At 42.7% G+C, this 21,125-nt stretch overlaps 1 protein-coding gene across 2 annotated transcripts in view; it reads right to left on the bottom strand.

Moving 5' to 3' along the window:
* Positions 1–3,368: 3,368 nt before the first annotated feature.
* Positions 3,369–21,125, bottom strand: part of LOC119926616 (pancreatic alpha-amylase-like) — a 49,522-nt gene continuing 31,765 nt past the window's right edge. For both annotated transcript variants that reach the window (XM_038744759.1, XM_038744758.1), the window contains exons 2-11: positions 18,820–19,037; positions 17,578–17,724; positions 12,621–12,815; positions 10,158–10,388; positions 6,935–7,068; positions 6,579–6,701; positions 6,364–6,463; positions 6,130–6,248; positions 4,788–4,913; positions 3,369–3,691 (exon numbers count right to left, since the gene is read on the bottom strand). In XM_038744759.1, the coding sequence (XP_038600687.1) occupies positions 3,502–3,691; positions 4,788–4,913; positions 6,130–6,248; positions 6,364–6,463; positions 6,579–6,701; positions 6,935–7,068; positions 10,158–10,388; positions 12,621–12,815; positions 17,578–17,724; positions 18,820–18,987 (1,533 nt within the window). In that variant the 5' untranslated portion in view covers positions 18,988–19,037 and the 3' untranslated portion in view covers positions 3,369–3,501. The remainder of the gene's footprint in view (positions 3,692–4,787; positions 4,914–6,129; positions 6,249–6,363; positions 6,464–6,578; positions 6,702–6,934; positions 7,069–10,157; positions 10,389–12,620; positions 12,816–17,577; positions 17,725–18,819; positions 19,038–21,125) is intronic.

The raw sequence follows: 21,125 nt of genomic DNA, 5'->3' as shown, positions 1-21,125 counted from the left end.
ATTACTACGTGCCAAACACTGTCCTAAGTGCTAGGGTAGAAACAAGGTAATCAGGTTGTCCCACGTGGGGCTCACGGTCTCAATCCCCATTTTACAGATGAGGTAACAGGCACAGAGAAGTGAAGTGAGTTGCCTAAGGTCACACAGCAGACAAGTGGTGGAGCTGGGATTAGACCAGTTCTTGCTCCTCATGAAGGCAATCACCACCCAACCCTCTTCTTCTCTGTGTTGTTGGAGTAGGATCTGTATCCCTTCAAGAGCAGCCTTTCATACAAAAGTCCCAGAGGTCTTCAGCATCAGAGCCCATCCCTCTTTCCGGTACTCTGGAGACACCAGGGTGAATCACCTTCTCCCTTGCCTTCCTTATGGGAACTCAACCCTGAATTCCTGAAATAACTTTCCTGGTTTCAAAGTAGAATGCACGCTATGTTACGTTCATTTAATATCCTTAGGTCTGCATGATTTTGAAACTGTGGAGTTTTACAGAAATGCATATGTAAGATTTCCTTCGCTCCATAAATGTTAATGATAAAGTTCCATTTCCGTCATATATTGCTCACCGTACCTCGTTCTCGCCAGTCCCGCCATCGACCCCCGGCCCATGTCATCCCCCGGGCCTGGAATGCCCTCCCTCTGCCCATCTGCCAAGCTAGCTCTCTTCCTCCCTTCAAGGCCCTGCTGAGAGCTCACCTCCTCCAGGAGGCCTTCCCAGACTGAGCCCCTTCCTTCCTCTCCCCCTCGTCCCCCTCTCCATCCCCCCATCTTACCTCCTTCCCTTCCCCACAGCACCTGTATATATGTATATATGTTTGTACATATTTATTACTCTATTTATTTATTTATTTATTTTACATGTACATATCTATTCTATTTATTTTATTTTGTTAGTATGTTTGGTTTTGTTCTCTGTCTCCCCCCTTTTAGACTGTGAGCCCACTGTTGGGTAGGGACTGTCTCTATATGCTGCCAACTTGTACTTCCCAAGTGCTTAGTACAGTGCTCTGCACATAGTAAGCGCTCAATAAATACGATTAATTATGATGATGATGATGATGCCTACCTAGGGCAAGATTAGCAGAAAATGTGTGGGCACTTGTCTAGTGACCCATAGGAGTAGCAGCCTACAGAACTCCCCTTCCCCTCTGCCTCAACTCGCCTCCCTATGAGCATCACTTAGGACCAAGACCTGGTAGCATCATTTAGAAAGCTGCCCTCATAATAATGCTATACAAAATGAGAGTCGGCAGCAAAACTTTCCCTTCCTTGAATAGCCAAATGTCTGTAGCTGGCCCTGGATATCAAAAATGACCCAATCCCAAAAGCCCAGTCCAGATCATTGTACCTCCAGTCTTCATTACTCTTTTCTCCATAGCAAAACTAAGTTGATGCCAACTAGATCATATTTTCTGATGCGTCCTAGATTTTAATTTTTGGAAAAACAGAAAAGTTTTAAATTGACGACTTTCACCTACCTACTCTCAGTCCCACAAAATTAACGCAGAAAAGGACTTCGATTTTAAAACCTTTTTAGGCAGAGTGAGAATGTAAATTACATTTCTGGTTTGTTTCTACTTCATGATTCACTTCTTGTGGTTTAGCAATGGGATACCCTTCTAAAATGAAAATAAAATGCTTCATTAACCAAGAATGCATGGTTTTAACAGTCCCCTTTGCACTGCTCGCTGTTCCACACTTTTCTGTTAATTTTGTCCAGTCCCACCCTCCTCTGTGTCCTCTAAGGAGGGTAGTTAAGACAGGTGGGGAGATTCTGGATGAACAGGGGTGGCTAGGACACACCAGTGAGCAGGAGGGACTCGTGTGGGAAGAGTGGCTGTCAGGGTTCACCTAGGAATCAATCAATCAATCAATTGTATTTATTGAGCGCTTACTGTGTGCAGAGCACTGTACTAAGTGCTGGGGAAGTACAAGTGGGAAATGAGAGGTGAGGTAATGGCAGCTGGGAAGCAAGAAGGAGGAACTGTACCAGTAACTTTAGCAGGTGTGGACAATAATAATAATAATGATGGCATTTATCAAGTGCTTACTATGTGCAAAGCACTGTTCTAAGCACTGGGGATGTTACAAGGTGATCAGGTTGTCCCACGGGGGCTCACAGTCTTAATCCCCATTTGATTGGTGAGGTAACTGAGGCACAGAGAAGTTAAGTGACTTGCCCAAAGCCACACAGCTAAGTGGAAGAGCCAGGATTTGAACCCATGACTTCTGACTCCAAAGCCCGTGCTCTTTCCACTGAGCCACGCTGCTTCATAATAATAACGACATTTATTAAGCGCTTACTATGTGCAAAGCACTGTTCTAAGTGCTAAGGAGGCTACAAGGTGATCAGGTTGTCCCACGAGGGGCTCACAGTCTTCATCCCCATTTTACAGATGAGGGAACTGAGGCACAGAGAAGTGAAGGGGCTTTCCCAAAGTCAAATAGCTGACAATTGGCAGAGCTGGGATTTGAACCCATGACTTCTGACTCCAAAGCCCGGGCTCTTTCCACTGAGTCACGCTGCTTCTCTGAGCCATAGACAAACAAACAAAAGGGTGGAAAAGATGGCTCACAGAATGACAGAGCCAACCAAAGAAGATGTTTTTTAAAGGAGGATTCATTAAGGGGTCTGAGGAAACAGAACAAAATCCATAAAATCCATTTTTCAAAAAAAATTTGTTTTCACTACATGCTTTCGATAAAACTATGTTGGGTAACTAGGGAACATTCTTTCAAAAATATGCCTGGAAGTCAGAAGACCAGGGCTCTAATCCCAGCTCTGCTCCTTGCCTGCTGGGTGACTTTGGGTAAATCATTTACCTTATCTGTACCTCAGTTTCCTCATCTGTAAAATGGGGACTGAATACCTGTTCTCCATCTTACTTAAACTGTGAGCTCCCGGTGGAACAGAGACCCTGTCCAACTTGGTTATCTCGTATCTACACCGGCCCTCAGGAAACAGTGCTTGGCACGCGGTCAATGCTTATAAAATGCCACAGTAAAATTTTTTATGCCTCAGTTTGGACAGAATGCAATGTGATATTGGAAGAAATCAGTGTGCGTATTCAAATGGAATCAATTCCAGTAGGCAGCATACTGCAAGTTTTCTTTTCCATAAAGTTCTTAAGATCATAACCTTCACATTATAGGAGAACTGGCTGCAGATGGGAGAGAGAGAGAGAGAGAGAGAGAGAGAGAGAAAGAGAGAAAGAGAGAGAGAAAGAGAGTATGTAGCTGAGAAAGTTGTGAAATTCATTAATAGAGCAAACAATCTGTGCACATGTAAAATTCAGAATTCACTAAAGCACGACTATTTAATAGTAATGTAAGGCGACTGTTAAATTTTTCAACTTGGAGTATCAACAAACAACTTCAGAAGCACTAAAGTTTATTGTGTCATCAATATCACATCACTCAGAGATTGGTCAATTTTCAGTAATAAGCGCAACAGGGAAAAATTGACGTTTAAATTTATTTGTTTATAGAAATGAAAATGAATTTGGATTACAATTTGGATTCTGCATGAATGGCAATGAATGGGTCTTCAGCTGTGTTACTAATACTGAACTGAGCCTTGCCATCTTTGGACACGTAGATTTTAATTCCAGTACAGCGGTCATCTTGTTTATCACCAGAAATGACATCACAGTATGTCCCAGCAGGAAGGCCAGTTTGCAGGTATTCAGATAATGGCCTGAAAAAAAAAATGTAATGAAGGTTCAACTAGAATATAAAATAATTTTATGCTGCTTTTAGAACAAAAAAGCTTTGTGTGTTATCACTTAAGTAGTCTGCATTAAGGACTTGGCTTGGACAGTTTATTCTCCTGGGGCAAAGATTTCTATTAAAGTTAGTACTCCTGTAGAGAGAGCATCTATTTACAAATCTCTTTCAACTTAATGTGAATAGCTTTTATAGTTACAGAGGGAGCAGAATGGAGATTTTTCTTGGCTTGCCAAAAGCGAGTCCCTAAACACTCTCTTCATTTTTTTTTTGCTAAATAAAAGCATTTCATAAAACCTTTTTAAAAGAACTCGAAAAAAATTTATTTTAGGAACTGAAATGTAATTATTTCGAAGAAGAAACATGAATTTGAACCAAAAACAAATTCTGGTATAACTGAGAATAAATCAACAGAACAACAAAGCTCTCTGTGGCTCATATTCTTTAGCAGCCTTTGACTTGAAAGACATGTTAGGAAACTAACGGAAGCTTCTACTGTAGACAGAAAGGAGGTGGATTCCACCTTTTATTATTTGTTTCTAGGACTTGTATGAGAGTTCATAACAAAAATTTGCTAATAGTAATAAAAAAATTTGAGAACAGCAAGGAATAATAGCAGAAATCTTAAAAATAGGCATTGCCCAATTCTAAAACATAGCAACCCTTATTTATCTTCCTATTTCCCTCTCAGGTACATTTTTAGATATAGTGAGAAAACAGTTGAGAAAGGATCTCTAGATATGGAAGAAGACACTCCATTTATTGTAGATAATTCTCGCATTGCTGTCTCTCAACAGAACTGACTGCCTATGAAGATAGCTGTCACCTCCATTCATAATTCCTTGAAGGATTCTTCGGAATTCCCAGAATTTACTGGGAGTCTGGGTGATTCTGAAGAAATAGTTTTCTCTCACTTTCTTTTTACCACGGCAATTCTTTGACCTGCTACAATTCTCACACAGATCTTTCAGAAAATCAGAAACAGGACATCTCTGTACGGACAGGACAAAAAGCAATGTCATCTCCCTCGAGGGTTATAGGTTTTATTTACATTCAAGGCCACTAACCAGTCATCGTTGTTGAAGACAATGAATCCCTTATTCCCACGGCCAAAGGCCACTTGGTTGCTCCAATTATCCCACCAGTTTGTGAAAGGTTGGCCATCGACAACATTACGGAAAATCACCATGTTCCTAAAGAAAACACATGACAGAACATATTGGCCTGCTGTTTTCTGAATACCCAAGGGAAGAGATTCACTGGGACATAGGAGAGAGGAGGCATTTAACATCCTCCCCTTTGCATAGGTTTAGTCCCTTTCCCACCTTCCCATGCAGGAGCTGAGCTTGGGTTTATAGATACAGAAAGTCCTTCACATGCAGAAATCACTAGAAATATATCCCAGACAATTCTAGGACTTCTCCAGCCTTGTCTTCACCACATCCCTTTGGGGCAGTGAGGTAATTCCTGGCGATAGTAGAGAACAGTCTCTCCCACTTCTTCCTACTTACAAGCGGGACCCAAGATAGGCTGTGCCCATGTGATGTAGCAGCAATCAATCAGCAGTATTTATAGAATATGGAGCACTGTACTAAGTGTATGGGAGAGTACAGTAGAATTGGTAATAGTAATTGATAATTAAGGTACTTACTATGGGCTGAGTACTGGGGTAGAAAGACAACGAGGTGGGACATAGTTTCTGTCCCATATGGAGCTCACTGTCAAAGTTGAGGTGAGTAGAATTTAATTCCCATTTTACAAGGAAGAAAATGAGGCACAGAGAAGTGGTTTGCCCAAAGCACAAAAATCACAATCCTTTAGACTGCAAGTTGTTGTGGACAGGAAATGTGTCTACCAACTCTGCTGTATTGCACTCTCCCTAGTGCTAAGTACAGCGCCCTGCACACAATAAGCACTCCACAAATACCACTGATCGATTGTTTGCCAAGATCATACGGCAGACAAGTGGGGAAGAACCAGGATTAGAACTCACATCCTCCGACTCCTAGACTAATGCTCTTTCCACTAGGCCATGCTGCTTCCCAAGTAGACTCGATCCCTCCTACCCTCAGTATCTTAGGTGCTCCTCAGCAAGGGAAGAGAGGTCAGCATGGCCTAAAGGCTTCGGCAAGGTTAGGGTGGACAGAGCAAATCACTTCACTTCTCAGTGCCTCAGTCGCCTCATCTGTAAAATGGGGATTAAGTCTGTGAGACTCATGTAGGATATAGTCCCATCTGATTAACTTGTTTCTATCCCAGTGCTTAGTACAGTGTCTGGCACATAGGAAGTACTTAATGACTACCACACAAAAACAAACCAAAAAAATGGGCTCATTGCAGACATATCCTAAATACAACACTCTGCCAAGGACTGTGCATTTTACCAAGGGAATAAAACATAAGCCCTACCTTATCTGTCGCCATCTGTGCTCACAGACCCAACCATTGCCACAGGTACTGTCTTCATTGATGGTAACTTCTTTGATAACTCCATTGTCATTAGGTGGTCCAACCCAATCATTAACATCCTTCATTAAACAAACACATAGAGGCACTGGAGATTTCATTTGTGCTCCGACGGAAGAAAAATTAAACCAACATCCCAGAGGGGAAGGGATGGTTTGGGAGCTATAGGACGCCTACCTTCCCGTTCTCAAATTTTCTTGGCCAGCTGAAGCTAGACATGACTCGGGTGAATCCATATGGATGAGCAAGCATGAACCCAACTCCCATTTTGTAGAGTCTGAAAAGAGAGTTCCAAGCTGTCAGTTGAGAACGGGGCGCATTCAGGGATATTAAGGGAAGGAAAAGGACAGAGTGGGTAGGTGCTGAATGCGGGGGAGGAGGGCATGTCTTACCTGGACTCCCAGAATGTGAGGATCGAAGCCCCACCAGCTCCGTGACCCCTCTGATTGTCATGGTTATCCACAAACACGAGGGCTTTGTCAGAAGGCATGAAACCCCAGCCTTCTCCCCAGTTCCTAAACAAATAAAGGAAGACTCAGTTACACTGAATCCGTCTTCCACTGAGTATCTCTCCCTCAGGGGACGGAGCACTCATTAGTTACCAGACAATAATACTCAATATTAATAACAGCACTTGAATGTTATCATCGATACCTGGGTCTGTGCGCAGTGCACAAGAGGAAAATGCAGTTACCTAAATTTTAATGTTCTCTCAGAAAAGCAATTCAAATACTAATATTTTGTTCACCTCAAATAAGCCATCTTTTCTCCATCCCACTTGCGCAGAACTGTGCCAAGTTTGGCACCGTATTTGAATTCTGTCACCCGACCAGTTCCAAAATACTCACTGCTCTTAATGCCTTCACCCCCTAGGTCAATTACCTGATGGTGATAAGAAAAATGAATGAGCATTCCATCTATGGACTAATTTAACAACTTATCAGACAGTATCGTTTTCACATTGCCACAATTATGATCACATACATTTGACCTGTAACTACTAATAGCAAAATAGTTTTCAGATTCCTTTACAATTTGCAAACAGTGGCTTAAAGCCAGTAGAAGTTTCCTAGCAACTTACCCAAGTATCTCTGAAAGTCTCAGTGACAGAAATACTATTAGGGGAATAATACATCCAATCAAGCAAGTATTGTAAGCAATCAGTTCACAGTATTGAATGAGAACTTACTCTAAACACCCTATGGGCAACTGATACCCACCCCACCCTCAGCTCTTTTGCATGTATCTGCAAATGATGTAGTCACATTAATGTCTGTCACCCCTCTAGACTGTAAGTTCATTGTGGGCAGGAAGCGTGTCTACCAACTTTGTTGTATTGTACTCTCCCAAGTGCTTAGTCCAGTGCTCTGCACCATGTGAGTGCTCAATAAATACCATTGATGGACTGATTGATTTAAACAGTTGAGGGAGTACAATATAGTAGCCACAATCCCTCCTTCAAGGAGTGTACAATCTAGCAGGGGATTAAAATACAGATAGGGGGAAGAACTGAGCTTGTACATATGTACAAAAGGTCTGCATGGTAATAATAATAATAATAATGGAATTTGTTAAGTGCTTACCTTGTGCAATGCACTGTTCTAAGTGCTAGGGAGGTTACAAGGTGATCAGGTTGCCCCTCAGGGGCTCACAATCTTAATACCCATTTTACAGATGAGGTAACTAAGGCCCAGAGAAGTTAAGTGACTTGCCCAAAGTCACACAGCGGACAACTGGTGGAGCTGGGATTTGAACCACTGACCTCTGACTCCAAAGCCCGTGCTCTTTCCACTGAGCCACGCTTCTCATTCACTCACCGCTTGTGAGTGGTGAGAGAGTACTCCACATGTGAGTGGTGAGTGGTGACAGAGAGTACTCAAGTGCTTAAGTGACATGAAAGTGCTAGAGTGGCAGTAGTGTGTTGGGAATGGTGGGGGAATATGAGAGATTAATCAGGGAAGGCCTCCTGGGGGGGGGGTGATGTGATTTTAGATGTGCTTTTCAGATTGGGAGAACAATGGTTTTCCAGTTGTGAAAGGGAGGAAATTCCAGGCAGAAAGGAAGAAGTGATCAAGAGGTCACCAGCAAAAGAGACAACAATGAGACCCAGTGAATAGGCTGATTTGAGAAGGGTGAAATGTGTGAGCTTTGTTTTGGTGGGAGAATAACCAAGATAGGTTGGAGGGAGAGACCTATTAACTGTCTTACAGTCAATGTTCAGGAGCTTCACTTGATGTAGAAAGGAATGAGTACCCACTACAAGACTTTGAAGAGTGGACAGACATGCACAAAATGATATTTTAGAAAAATGGTCTGGGAAGCAGAGTGAAGAAACATGGATAAGAGTGGGGAGAAGCTGAAGGTAGGAAGGCTTGGATCCTGATGCAATAGTCAAGGAGGGATGTAACAAGTGTTTAATCCCTTCACGGTGGCAGTTTAGATAGTGATGAAAGAGTAGATTCTGCATTGTTGTGAAGGTAGAGGTGACAGGATTTGGTGACTGAATGAAGGCTAATACAAAGGTGGAGGACTTGTGAGCCCTGAAGGGTGGTGGTGTCAACAGTGATAAGAAGGTTTGGGGGAGAAGATTTGTGAAGAAAGCCAAATTTGGGTGTGGACATGCTGAACTTGAGGTGCTGATGGGACATTTTTAGACGATGGAGGTAATATGATACCGTAGAGAAGGAGAGAGGGCAAGGCTGGAGATGTAGATTTTGGGAGTCATCCATATAGAGATAGTAATTGAAACTGTGGGAGGGGATGAGTTTCCAAAGGGATTGGGTGTAGATTGAAAAGCAGCATGGCCTATGGATAGGCTCGCCTGGGAGTCAGAAAGACCTAGGTTCTAGACCCGGCTCTGTCATTTGTTTGCTGTGTGACCTTGGGCAAGTCACTTAACTTCTCTTTGTCTCAATTACCTCATCTGAAAATACGGATTTAAGATGGTGAGCTCCATGTGGGACAATGCCTGTGTTCAACCTTATTACTTTGTACCTATCTCAGCGCTTGGAACGGTGCCCAGCATATAGTAAGTACTTAACAAATACCATTTAGAAAAAAAAAAGAGAGAACTGAACTTTGAGGAATACCCATGGCTAGGAAGTAGAAGAAAGCAGAGGAAGAGTCAGCAAAAACGCTCCCAAATTTTGTGAGACCCAAGGCTAAAGGCTGATCCAACTCTTGCCAAGACAGTGTTCTGCATCCCTGGTTTAGACATGGTCCAGGCTGGGTCTGGCTTGGCTGGCCTCAGAATGGGACAGAAAGTTGTCCAGGGACTCATTCCAATATGAGAATGATGGATGATTATGATAAGGATGATAAAATTCAAATTCAATGTACAATTTTACAATCATTATGATTATACTCAATTTGCAAAGTTAGTTTTCTTCTTAAGGTTCTACTTACCTTGCTTGTCTTCACAACTATGAGGCAAAAAAGCAAGAACCATTTTCCCCCTTTAGGCACAGAGAGGTCAAGGAATTTCTCTGAGTTCACCCAGCTGTCCAGGGGCCTATATGGAACTGCTCAACTGCCTAAGTCCCAGCTATACTAGATTTTGCTTCTCCTACTCCAGGAAGGGTGATATTATATCTACAACATTGCTCAGTCCTAGAGTAAGAGTAAGAATTCATATCACTGAATACCAGTGCTGTGTAAATGAGCTCCAAATCAATGCAAACTACTCTCTCCTTCCTCTTCATTTTTCAAACTAAGATAGTGAAACACAGGCCTTGATAGTGTGGTCAAATGCCATATTGTAGGCTTAGTTGCGTTGACCCAAGTTAGAGAGGAACAGCTTATTTTAACTTTGAAATAATTTAATTCGTTTACTGCAAAGCTCATCTTTGACACTGAAATTTTTATGTCATAAGAATTATCTTTCTGGAAATGAAATACACCACAACGCAATACGGTCTTGCTTTCTCCCTGAGTGCAACTATAGGAAAAAAAGAAAACTCAATTTACATCACCTCCTGGTAGACAAAGGGTTTTGCTCCTGCTGGGAACCAGTGTGTACTAAGATTGTGCAGTTTATCCAAAAATGCCTTCATGTCACCAGGCCACATATGTTTGGAAGCATCAATTCTGAATCCAGCCACACCTATGTCAATCAGCTTGTTCATGTATTCGGCAACTTTGGAGCGAACATAATCTTTTTCCAGGGCAAGGTCAAGAAGACTGACTAAACGACAGTCTCTAACCTGTTGAAGTAAAAATAGTGCATATGATACATGATACCTTTAATCTAAGACTATCAAAGAATGAGTGAGAAAGAATATCTGATTTTAAGGAAGACGGATACACAATGAATTAAAATGATTTACTTAGAATAGAGTCAGATCAAAATCAGAAATCTGAATAAAAAACATAAAAGATATGACTTCCTGTTCCTTGCTCTCCATTCTGTCTTTATGTTTCTACTGTAATAATAATAATAATAATAATAATAATAATGGTATTTGTATATGCTCAAGCATCTAGGACAATGATCTGCATGCCAGAAGTGTTAATAAAAGCTGCTGATGAGATGGTGTCTAGAATGACATATGTTCAAAAGCAGTTTACCTAAGACATACTCCATGTCCCTTTTTACATCAAAGAGAGAATGATAAACTTTGTATAATTCTATACCTTAGTTATATTACACTTTAGCTGAAGAACCTCATTCCAAATCAAACTGCAATAGTAATTTAGACAAGCAGAACAGAATTTTTCCAACTTAAATTTGTCAGAAGAGAGTTGTTTCTGGAGGGCTTCCTATTACCACAGTCAGGCTGAACCTTGATTTTTACATCTTCCTTAAAATAAATCACCTTCTCCAGAATACCGCCTTCTGGTCCACTGTCAGATCTCCCGCCTGATACCGAAGATAAGCTACATGTTTTAATGGGTAGGGAATGACGAGGTTCCATCAAGAGTGTCCTTTGAAGTCCAATTGGTATTATGAAATCCAAAGGATTGAATTTTCTCCCTGGGCCCAAGTTATACCAATTATAAGCTCCCTTTCTGCATGCAGTGAGTCTCACGTAGAGCAGATGAGCTTTCAGAGTGAATCATCATGGCCGGGAGGCAGCACTGCGATCACTTGAAGGGCAGTTGGGGAGAGTGACCCAGGGGGTAGAGAGCATTAAATTTGTCCAAAGCCTTGAAGCATACAGAGGGAAACTGGCAGTTAATATCCAAAGTTTGCTTCCTGGCCTTATTTCCCTTCCTTATTTTTTCCTTTTCCCAATCTAGAGCTTTCCCTGGGCTATGCCCACCTGGGCAATTGTCACTCAAGAATTCTGTGGGGGCAGCAAATGGAACTCAGGATCTTTCCATCCCCACCCACACATTTCACAAAAATCCCATCTGTCCTGAGGCTGAAAGGAAAGGGAGATCCTTGAATTGAAGGACAAAGACTTCTACCTATATTTCCTAAGCTTTTAGTACAGCGTTCTGCACATAGTAGGTGCTCAATAAATAGCTTTGATTGGGTCAGACAAGAACAAATTTGATATGTTAATAATGCCCTGTTCTGTTCCCTCTTTGCTTGAGCACGAATAGTCATTTGTCTGCTATGTGACCTTGGGCAAGTCACTTAACTTTTCTGAGCCTCAGTTACCTCATCTACAATTTGTGGATTAAGACCCTGAGGCCCGCATGGGACATCGACTGTGAACAACCCAATTTGTTTGTATCCATCCCAGCCTTTAGTACAGTGCCTGGCATAAACACTTAAATACCATAATTATTATTAATATTCCTGACAAAAAAAAAGAAAAGAAAATGGGGAAAGAAGAATGTGAGCCCCAATGAAGCCCTAGGTTCACAGCATCACATTCCTTGGAGGCTCTCTAGGAGCACAGCATCATTGCAAAACCTTCTGGATTTTTTGACACTAATGTCAACCAGGGTGCTCTGAGCCTTTTGTGTTGGCCCTCGGCTAGAACAGCTGCCCAGCCTTCCTGGGGCATTCATTTATTCAATCATATTTATTGAGTGCTTACTGTGTGCAGAGCACTGTACTAAGTGCATGGGAAATTACAATAAAGCAATAGACAAACACATTTCCTTACCACAACGAGCTTACACTCCAGAGGAGGAGACAAACATTAGTGCTGTAGGGCTGGGAGGGGAGCAAGTCAGGGAGATGCAAAAGAGGGTGGGTGGCAGTACAGTTCCCCTGTAATTCCCAAACCCTGAGATACCTGGGAGTATCCAGGATTTGGGAAGCACTGAGTAGCCCGTTCTGGGCTCGGCTTCTGGAGGGGATTTAGTTTGGGCCAGTTTCCAGGTCGGGGCCCTTGTCGTAGGGAGAACAAGCAACAACATGATTCACAATATTTCTAAGCCAGGTGGGAAACTGATCCCTCAATTTCTCATAACCCTCCCGGAAGGTACATTTCTGGAGTCAGTGCCTTAAGATCATCAATAACAACAACAAAAATTACCTGATAAGGGTCATTGTAGTTTTCAATATCTCCACTGAGAGTTTTGCATTTGCCATCATTAAAGTCCCATCCTGAATAAGGAACTGCGGGAAATTCCCTGGTGGCTGAATTGAAAAAGCTTCCGCAGGTACTTGATCCCTTACCAACATTGGCTCCGCACATATGATTAATGACAGTATCCACGTAAATATGCACCTAAAAAATAAGACTCAGGGTTTAGCTTTACAGAGAGAGAGTGGGAAATATTAGGATTTGAGTGAAATTATACTGCAGCACTGTGCAATTTACAATTTTCTCTACCAGGATTGATTATATATACAAGACCTCAAAAAAATAAATCAATCAGCAGAATACACTAGGGTCATCAGGGTTCAAAATAATTGGGTGGGGGAAGCAAAATAATACTTTCTACAGTATTCCGTTCAGCTATGCTTTAACAGATTAAACAGTCAACTGTCAGGCAGTTTTCCATTCAAAACTGAATTTTGAGTACCCTTAAAATGGAAATTTCTGAGTCTTTCTTTTTCTATCCCTTTTCCTCCACTCATTATCCTTCAGCCAGAGGCATATGTCAGGAAAGCCCAACAGAAAAAGAATAACTTACAAGAGAAGTCCTTTTCAAGAAGAGCCCGAGGAGAGTTCATGGAAATCTGTTCCAGTCTAATACGTTCAGAGCACAGTCTGGAGAAAGATGGTCTCTCCACCCTAACTGCAAGACTGTTGGTTTCTGCATCCAGCCAGGCAGGCAGTCATGGTAACTAAGCAGGAGAGTTGGGATGGTCCAGTGGTTCCCAGGATGACCCTTCTGACCACTGGCTAAAGAGGCCCTGTTCCTTATCCCAGATTCATAGATATATCTAAATCTCATTCTAGTAGGTATCAGTAGACCAAGGAAATCCTACCTCTGAAATAAGAGGAATAAAAAAAAAAACCAGACTCATTTAATAAATTGAAGGAGTAGCTAGACTAGACATGAGGAGAATTAGTAGTTGAAGAGGTTTGCCAAAACACAGATCCCAAGAAGCCAGAAGATAGTTGCTAGTGCGGCGATAGGCAAAATATGATTGGGTCTCCTGATTCTGTAGTCTACAACTCTGTCCAGCAAAGTAAATATAGCTCATTGCCCACGATACCAAATGTATTTGCTGATTTTTCAGGGTTGTAAAATTTGTCTGGAAGTGACACGAAGAGTTTATTATACCAAAAGTGCCACAGCATTTCACTGGCAGGAATCGTGGACACCAAATATTACGTGTGCTAAAATTTGTTATGCATCCTTCTGGCCCAACCATTGGCATCCCTCCATAGTGATAAGGGAAAAACAAAAAAGAGAGGTGGACACACGTTGATTAGACATACTGATTGATGCTGGATGGGCCATCCCATCTTTAGATTCTTCAGGATACGTTTTGCTCAAAGACTCTAAAGGAAAGAAAGTGGTTGACTGAGGTGTATGTCTTTCTAAGCCAATGGAAGGGGTCACATGGGGAGGGATATGTTTGCCCTCACCAACATGAATCTGCCACCCTGCCTAGCAGGGAAGACGGAGAGTGCGGTCACTGTCATCTTGCAAGCCCTGCGTCTGCGGGTCCAGAGTCGTGCAGGCCCTAGGCCTCAGGCCCACAGACCAACACCCTCACAACTGTAAAACACACAGAAACAGCGGCACTGGCCCCGAGTGGCAGACCACTTGGTCTGATCTCCATGGGTGGTAGAAGTGGAGTATAGAGGGGTGGAAGAAGCAATTAGAAGCTCCCTCTTCTGCACTCTCTCTTTTACCTCTTCCCCTTACCTTTCCTCTCTTCCTCACCCCTTCTCCTCTCCTGTTTCCTTTTTCTCCCTTTGACCCCCTCTCCTCTCCTTGTTTTTCCCTTCTTCCCATTTTCCCCTTTTCATTCTTGCTACCTAGTCCCTGGGCCTGCCTCATCCCACAGAGGGCAACCAGAAAACCGATCAACTCAGGTAGGCAGGAGTCTTTGCCCTCAACCTTTGTGCTCCATTGCCATTGGATTCCATCTTTTTCTGGGTAATTAAAGAAATGGGTAATCTTTTGGAGATCTCCTGCCCTCTCTCAAAATCCACCCCTTCCACCTATGCATCTTACCCCATCCCTTCACACCTTATCAAAATATTCACCCCCTCTCTTTGTCTCCCTGACCACCATCTTCAACTGTTAGCTCCACAATAGCTTCTCCACCCCTGCTTTCAAATATCCATTCTTTCAATCATATTTATTGAGTGCTTACCACATGCAGACCACTGTACCAAGGGCTTTGGAGAATACAATTAGAACAGTCCTTGGCACATATTTGCTTAACAAATACCATAATTATTATTATCATTATGATACAACAATAAACAGGCACATTCTCTGCCCACAGAGAGCTTACATCTCCCCTATCCTTCCCTTGACCCCCACAACTCCAGTTATAGCCCCTTCTCCCTCCTACCATTTCTCTCCAAACTCCTTGAGCTAGTTATCCACATGTGCTATCTGAAGTTTCTCTCCTCCAAGTCTCTTCTTGAACCCCCTACAGTCTGACTTCCATCCCCTTCCCTCTACAGAAACTGTCCTCTCATAGGTCTCAAATGATCCCCTTCTTGCCAAGTCCAAAGGCCTCTACTCCATCCTAAACCTCTGTGACCTCTCAGCTGCCTTTGACACTGTTGACTACCCCCTTCTCCTGGAAACATTATCCAACTTCGGCCTCACTGACACCATCCTCTCCTGGTTTTTCTCCTATCTCTCTGGCCACTCATTCTCAGTGCCTTTCGTGGCTCCTCTTCTGCCTTCCATCTTCTAACTGTGGGAGTACCTCAAGACTCAGTTCTGGAGCCACTTGTATTCTCTATCTACACCCACTCCCTTGGATAACTCATTTACTCCCATGGCTTCAACTACCACCTATGAGGATGATTCTCAAATCTACATATCCAGCCCTGATGCCTTTCCCTCTCTGCAGTCTCGCATTCCCTCCTGCCTTCAAGACATTTTTATTTTGATGACCCATGAACACCTCAGATTTAACATATCTAAAATAGAACTTATCTTCTTACCCAAAACCCTGTCCTCCCCATGATTTTCCCATTGCTGTAGATGGCAGCACCATCCTTCATGTCTCACAAGCCCATAACTTCGGTGTTATCCTTGACTCATCTCTCTCATTCAATCTATTACTAAATCTCATCAGTTCAACATTCACAACATTGCTAAAATCTGCTCAACTCTTCATTCAAACTGCTACCGTGTTAATCCAAGCACTTGTCCTATCCCGCCTTGATTTCTGGATCAGCCTCCTTACTGACCTCCCTGCCTCCTGTCTCTTCCCACTCCAGTCCATACTTCAATCTACTGTCTGGATCATTTTCCTACAGAAACGTTCAAGCCACGTTCCCCCACTCCTCGAGAACCTCCAGTCATTGCCCACCTATCACATCAAACAAAAACTCCTTACCATTTTCTTTAAAGCACTTAATCACCTTGCTCCCTCCCACCTCACCTCACTATTCTCCTACCACAACCCAGCTGACACACTTCGCTCTTACTCATTGTCCCTCAGTTTCTTCTATCTTGCTATGGACCTCTCACCCACATTTTGCCTCTGGCCTGGAACGTCCTCCCTCTTCATATACGACAGACAACTACTCTCCCATCTTCAAAGCCTAATTGAAGGCACATATTTTCCAAGAGGTCTTCCCTAAGTCCCCTTTCCTCTTTACCCACTCCCTTCTGCATTACCCTGACTTGCTCCCAGCATTCATCCCCTCCTCCCAACCCCATAGCACTTCTGTACATATCCAAAATTCATTTATTTATATTAATGTCTGTCTCCCCCTCTAGACTGGGAACTGGTTGTGGACAGGGAATGTGTCTACCAACTCTCTTTGTAGTTCAGTGCTCTGCACACAGTAGGCATTCAATGAATACAACTGATTGATTAACTACCCATTCTCATGTATTCATATCAGTGCCTCTCCAGAAACTAAGGCTTGGGCCCTACATCTAAAAGACAATTTTTAGCTCTATTCGGTATGAGCCCCAGTTCTTGTTCCTGGAAATTCCTAACAGTGGCTTGGCTCTCATGTGACTCAACCTGGGCTAAAAGCAAATGCAACCATGTGCATCTTTGGTTCACGCACATTATCCAGATTGAAATTTCTGCATGGTGAGCAGATTGCTGGCTGTCTTCTGAAAATTTGAACCTTAATCCCCTTATTGGAACCCTCACTGGCTGAAGGGGAAAAGAGTAGAAATGTTAGATAGTCCAGCCCTAAAAATTAGGATAGGTGGCCATGTAACTATAGTCACAGTTGAAGACAGAACCCTGGACTTGATGGATCCAATAATGTCCTTCCCCAGGATTTTATGAAATGGGTACTTCTTCAAAAGACAGAAATCCAAATATTCTCTGTTCCTATTTCAGCTAGCCTAGCTGTCATCTTTTGTATCTGAATATGACATTTGCATCAACTTCAGATCATTATGCCATGCACCAAACTTTTATTGGTTTGTAGATGGAGGAGTAAAATGTAGTTCCTCAGTAGCCCCACCGCCATGGATCCAATCAACCCACGAGCAAAGCAGGATAACGAGGAGTGGGCCCCGGTGGCCAAATGCCAAGCAGCCCAAGTACCAAATTAATCCATTATAACTAAATTCAGAGAATCCTGAACTCTAAAGGTAGAGACACTCTTTGTACCTAATTAGTGCTTTACAGTACATTTTAAATAAAATACGCCAAGTGCTACCAGTTCTACTGTGTGTGTTTGATTTAGTTGAGCAGACTTTAGAGTTACTGGAAGGCTAGAGAGATTAATAAGGCAGTGCTTTTGCCAAGATTTCATTCCAAATTGAAGAACCATACTTTTGAGCTTGAAAGAATTGAAAGAAATCAGAAGTCAAGAGCACTCCTTTCTCTACAGCATGTTTCTGTAAAGGAATTCTAAAGTCACTTACTCCAACATTGTTACATCTGGTCACCATGGCTCTGAATTCATCTTCGTTTCCAGATCGGGTACATAATTTGTAGCTAACTGGCTGGTATCTTTCCCACCATGGTCTTAAAGGGTTATTGATCACCACATTTTCATTTGGAGGAGAAATCTATAGATGATAGCAATAATAGATTATAATTAACACATTTACCAAGCACTATGTGATAAGTATTGGGGTAAATTCAAGATAATCAGATGGAACATTGTCTCTGCCCCCTAAAGGGCTCACAACCTGAGAGGGAAAGGTGGATTTTCTGTGAGCCTGCTGTTGGGTAGGGACCGTCTCTATATGTTGCCAACTTGTACTTCCCAAGCGCTTAGTACAGTGCTCTGCACACTGTAAGCACTCAATCAATACGATTGAATGAATATCCATTTTATAGATGAGGAAATACACAGAGAAGTGAAGCAAGGTCACCTAGCAGATCAGAGGCAGAGCTGGGATTAGAACCCATGTCTTCTGGCTCCCAGATCTTTCCATTGGGCCATTCAGCCTCATATGACTTTTGTCAGTAACTCATTAAAAACAGTAATGAACTCTGATTCTTGCTTGCATGATCTTTTAACAATGATAACCCAACACGGAAATAGAAGGCTCAATGATAGCATTTTTGAACATTTTGACGTACAACAAGCAAAGCTTTCTTGAGCAATTTTGCTCTATGATACAAACCCACCAATAACTTCTAGCAGAAATGTAGAATTTCAGAAACTGTAGCACACTTTTTCCTCTCCTCCTCCCCATCCTCCCACCCTACCTCCTTCTCCTCCCCACAGCACCTGTATATGTTTGTACAGATCTATTACTCTATTTTACTTGTACATATTTACTATTCTATTTATTTTGTTAATGATGTGCATTTAGCTTTAATTCTATTTGTTCTGACGACTTGACACCTGTCCACATGTTTTGTTTTGTTGTCTGTCTCCCCCTTCTAGACGGTGAGCCGTTATTGGGTAGGGACCATCTCTATTTGTTGCCAACTTGTACTTCCCAAGCACTTAGTATAGTTCTCTGCACACAGTAAGCGCTCAATAAATACGACTGAATGAATGAATGAATGTAGCGACTTTTTACCTAGTAAAATGTTAGTCTTGTAAACACACCAGTTCATACATTTCTATTTTTAGTTAGGGATAAAACTCGGGATCTCTACTATGACAACTCAGCATGAGAAACAACAAATTAAACAAGACACAGTACCTGGACTCCCCCAAATCCATTGGGTGCTAAGTAACATTCACATTCAAGAGCAATATCACTCCAGCGCCATTCGAACAAGTGGACAATAGATGTTGTGCCGGGTTTGGTGTGAGGGTCATATTGAGCCCAGCCTAGCCCAACCACTGCAAGCAATAGAAACAGCTTCATGCTGATGGACCAGGGTTTGTCAGGGTTCTTCTCAGTGGTTATTTATACTCCTGCAAGAAACACAGATTAGAAAGTAAACCTTTCCTCCAACGGCTTTCTGGAGCACACCCCTCTACCTGTCATCTAAATATACCCATGAATAATATGTAACCCAACAGGTGAAGATAGACTGTCAAATCTCCCGGGAACATAAACCTGGGTAACCTTTCAGAGATTGGGTGTTCTCTTTATTCAAATACTATTAGACGCTTGAACACCTGGCGTTTTATATATGGGGAAACAGCCCTCTTCCAGGTGCTTTTCAAGTAGATTCCATTTTTGTTTCCTCGGGTTCTTCACTTACACCAGGAAAGGAATATTAAAATGTCTGTTTCTAGCATGGGAGAGTGAAATAGAAGTTCAAAAACACATCGTTTCCATTTTCAAATGCAATTTAGATTCTAAGTATTTTCACACGGCTCATTTGGACGATTTCCAGCAACAGATGAAGAGGGAATCTAGCCAATATTGAGAAACACTTGGAAACAATGAACCCCCAAAACAAGCCAGGTACTTTTCATCCTAAGAGTGCAGTCTCCCATCCAGAACGACGAAAGGTTGCAGTTGCATCACTTGCAATGTGCCCTGAAGTGTGCGTCAAGGCCAAGATAATAATAATGATGATGACGGTATTTAAGCGCTTACTATGTGCAAAGCACTGTTCTAAGCGCTGGGGGGATACAAGGTGATCAGGTTGTCCCACGTGGGGCTCACAATCTTAATCCCCATTTTACAGATGAGGTAACTGAAGCATAGAGAAGTTAAGTGACTTGCCCAAAGTCACACAGCTGACAAGTGGCGGAGCCGGGATTTGAACCCATGACCTCTGATTCCAAAGCCCGGGCTCTTTCCACTGAGCCACGCTGCTTCTCAGGGTTCACGGCCAATTGCGGGCCCCATTTACACAAAGGTCAACCTTGGTTGTTTGGAAGTACTTCGAACACTCACGCACAGTGCTCCTTTCTGCAGCAATGTGCTTTAGCTGGATGGTGATCTGACACGAAGAGAACTATTCAGCGTGGCTCAGTAGAAAGAGCGCGGGCTTGGGAGTCAGGGGTCATGGGTTCGAATCCCAGCTCTGCCACTTGTCAGCTGTGTGACCTTGGCCAAGCCACTTAACTTCTCTGTTCCTCAGTTACCTCATCTGTAAAATGGGGATTAAGACTGTGAACCCGTCATGGGACAAACTGATCACCTTGTATCCCCCCGCAGCGCTTAGAACAGTGCTTTGCACTTAGTAAGCGCTTAACAAATACCACCATTATTATTATTACTCAAGGAAGGTGCAAACACTGGGGTCAATGTGAAGCAGGATCTGATGGTGGCCTTCAGTAATAATAATAATAATAATAATGATAGTAATAATAATAATGATGGCATTCATTAAGCGCTTACTATGTTCCAAGCAACATACTAAGTGCTGGGGTACATAAAGGTAATCAGGTCCCACATGGGAGCTCACACTCTAAGTAGGAGGGAGAGCAGGCACTGACCCTATTTTGCCGGTGAGGAAACTGAGGCACAGAGAAGCTAAGTGCCTTGACCAAGGTCATCCAGCAGGTAAGTGGTGGGGCCTGGATGAGAACCCAGGTCTCCTGGCTCTCAGACTTGTGCTCTCCCCCTTCTAGACTGTGAGCCCGTTGTTGGGTAGGGACTGTCTCTGTATGTTGCCAACTTGTACTTCCCAAGCGCTTGGTACAGTGCTCTGCACACAGTAAGCGCTCAATAAATACGAGTGAATGAATGAATGAACTAAGCCATCCTGCTTAGTAACTTAGTATCTTGTCCTCTAGCTACCCGACTTAAATCTTCCCTCCTCCAACAAGCTTCCCAGACTGAGCCCCCTTTTTCCTCTCCTCCTCCTCCCCATCGCCCCCGCCCTACCTCCTTCCCCTCCCCACAGCACCTGTATAGATGCTTGTACAGATTTATTACTCTATTTTCCTTGTACATATTTACTATTCTATTTATCTTGTTAATGATGTGCATCTAGCTTTACTTCTATTTTTTCTGACGACTTTGACACCTGTCAACATATTTTGTTTTGCTGTCTGTCTCCCCCTTCTAGACCATGAGCCCGTTGTTGAGTAGGGACCGTC

This window comes from Tachyglossus aculeatus, chromosome 4, assembly GCF_015852505.1.
Source record: "Tachyglossus aculeatus isolate mTacAcu1 chromosome 4, mTacAcu1.pri, whole genome shotgun sequence".
NCBI classification, from domain to species: domain Eukaryota; kingdom Metazoa; phylum Chordata; class Mammalia; order Monotremata; family Tachyglossidae; genus Tachyglossus; species Tachyglossus aculeatus.
This window is presented reverse-complemented; position numbering and strand designations above follow the sequence as displayed.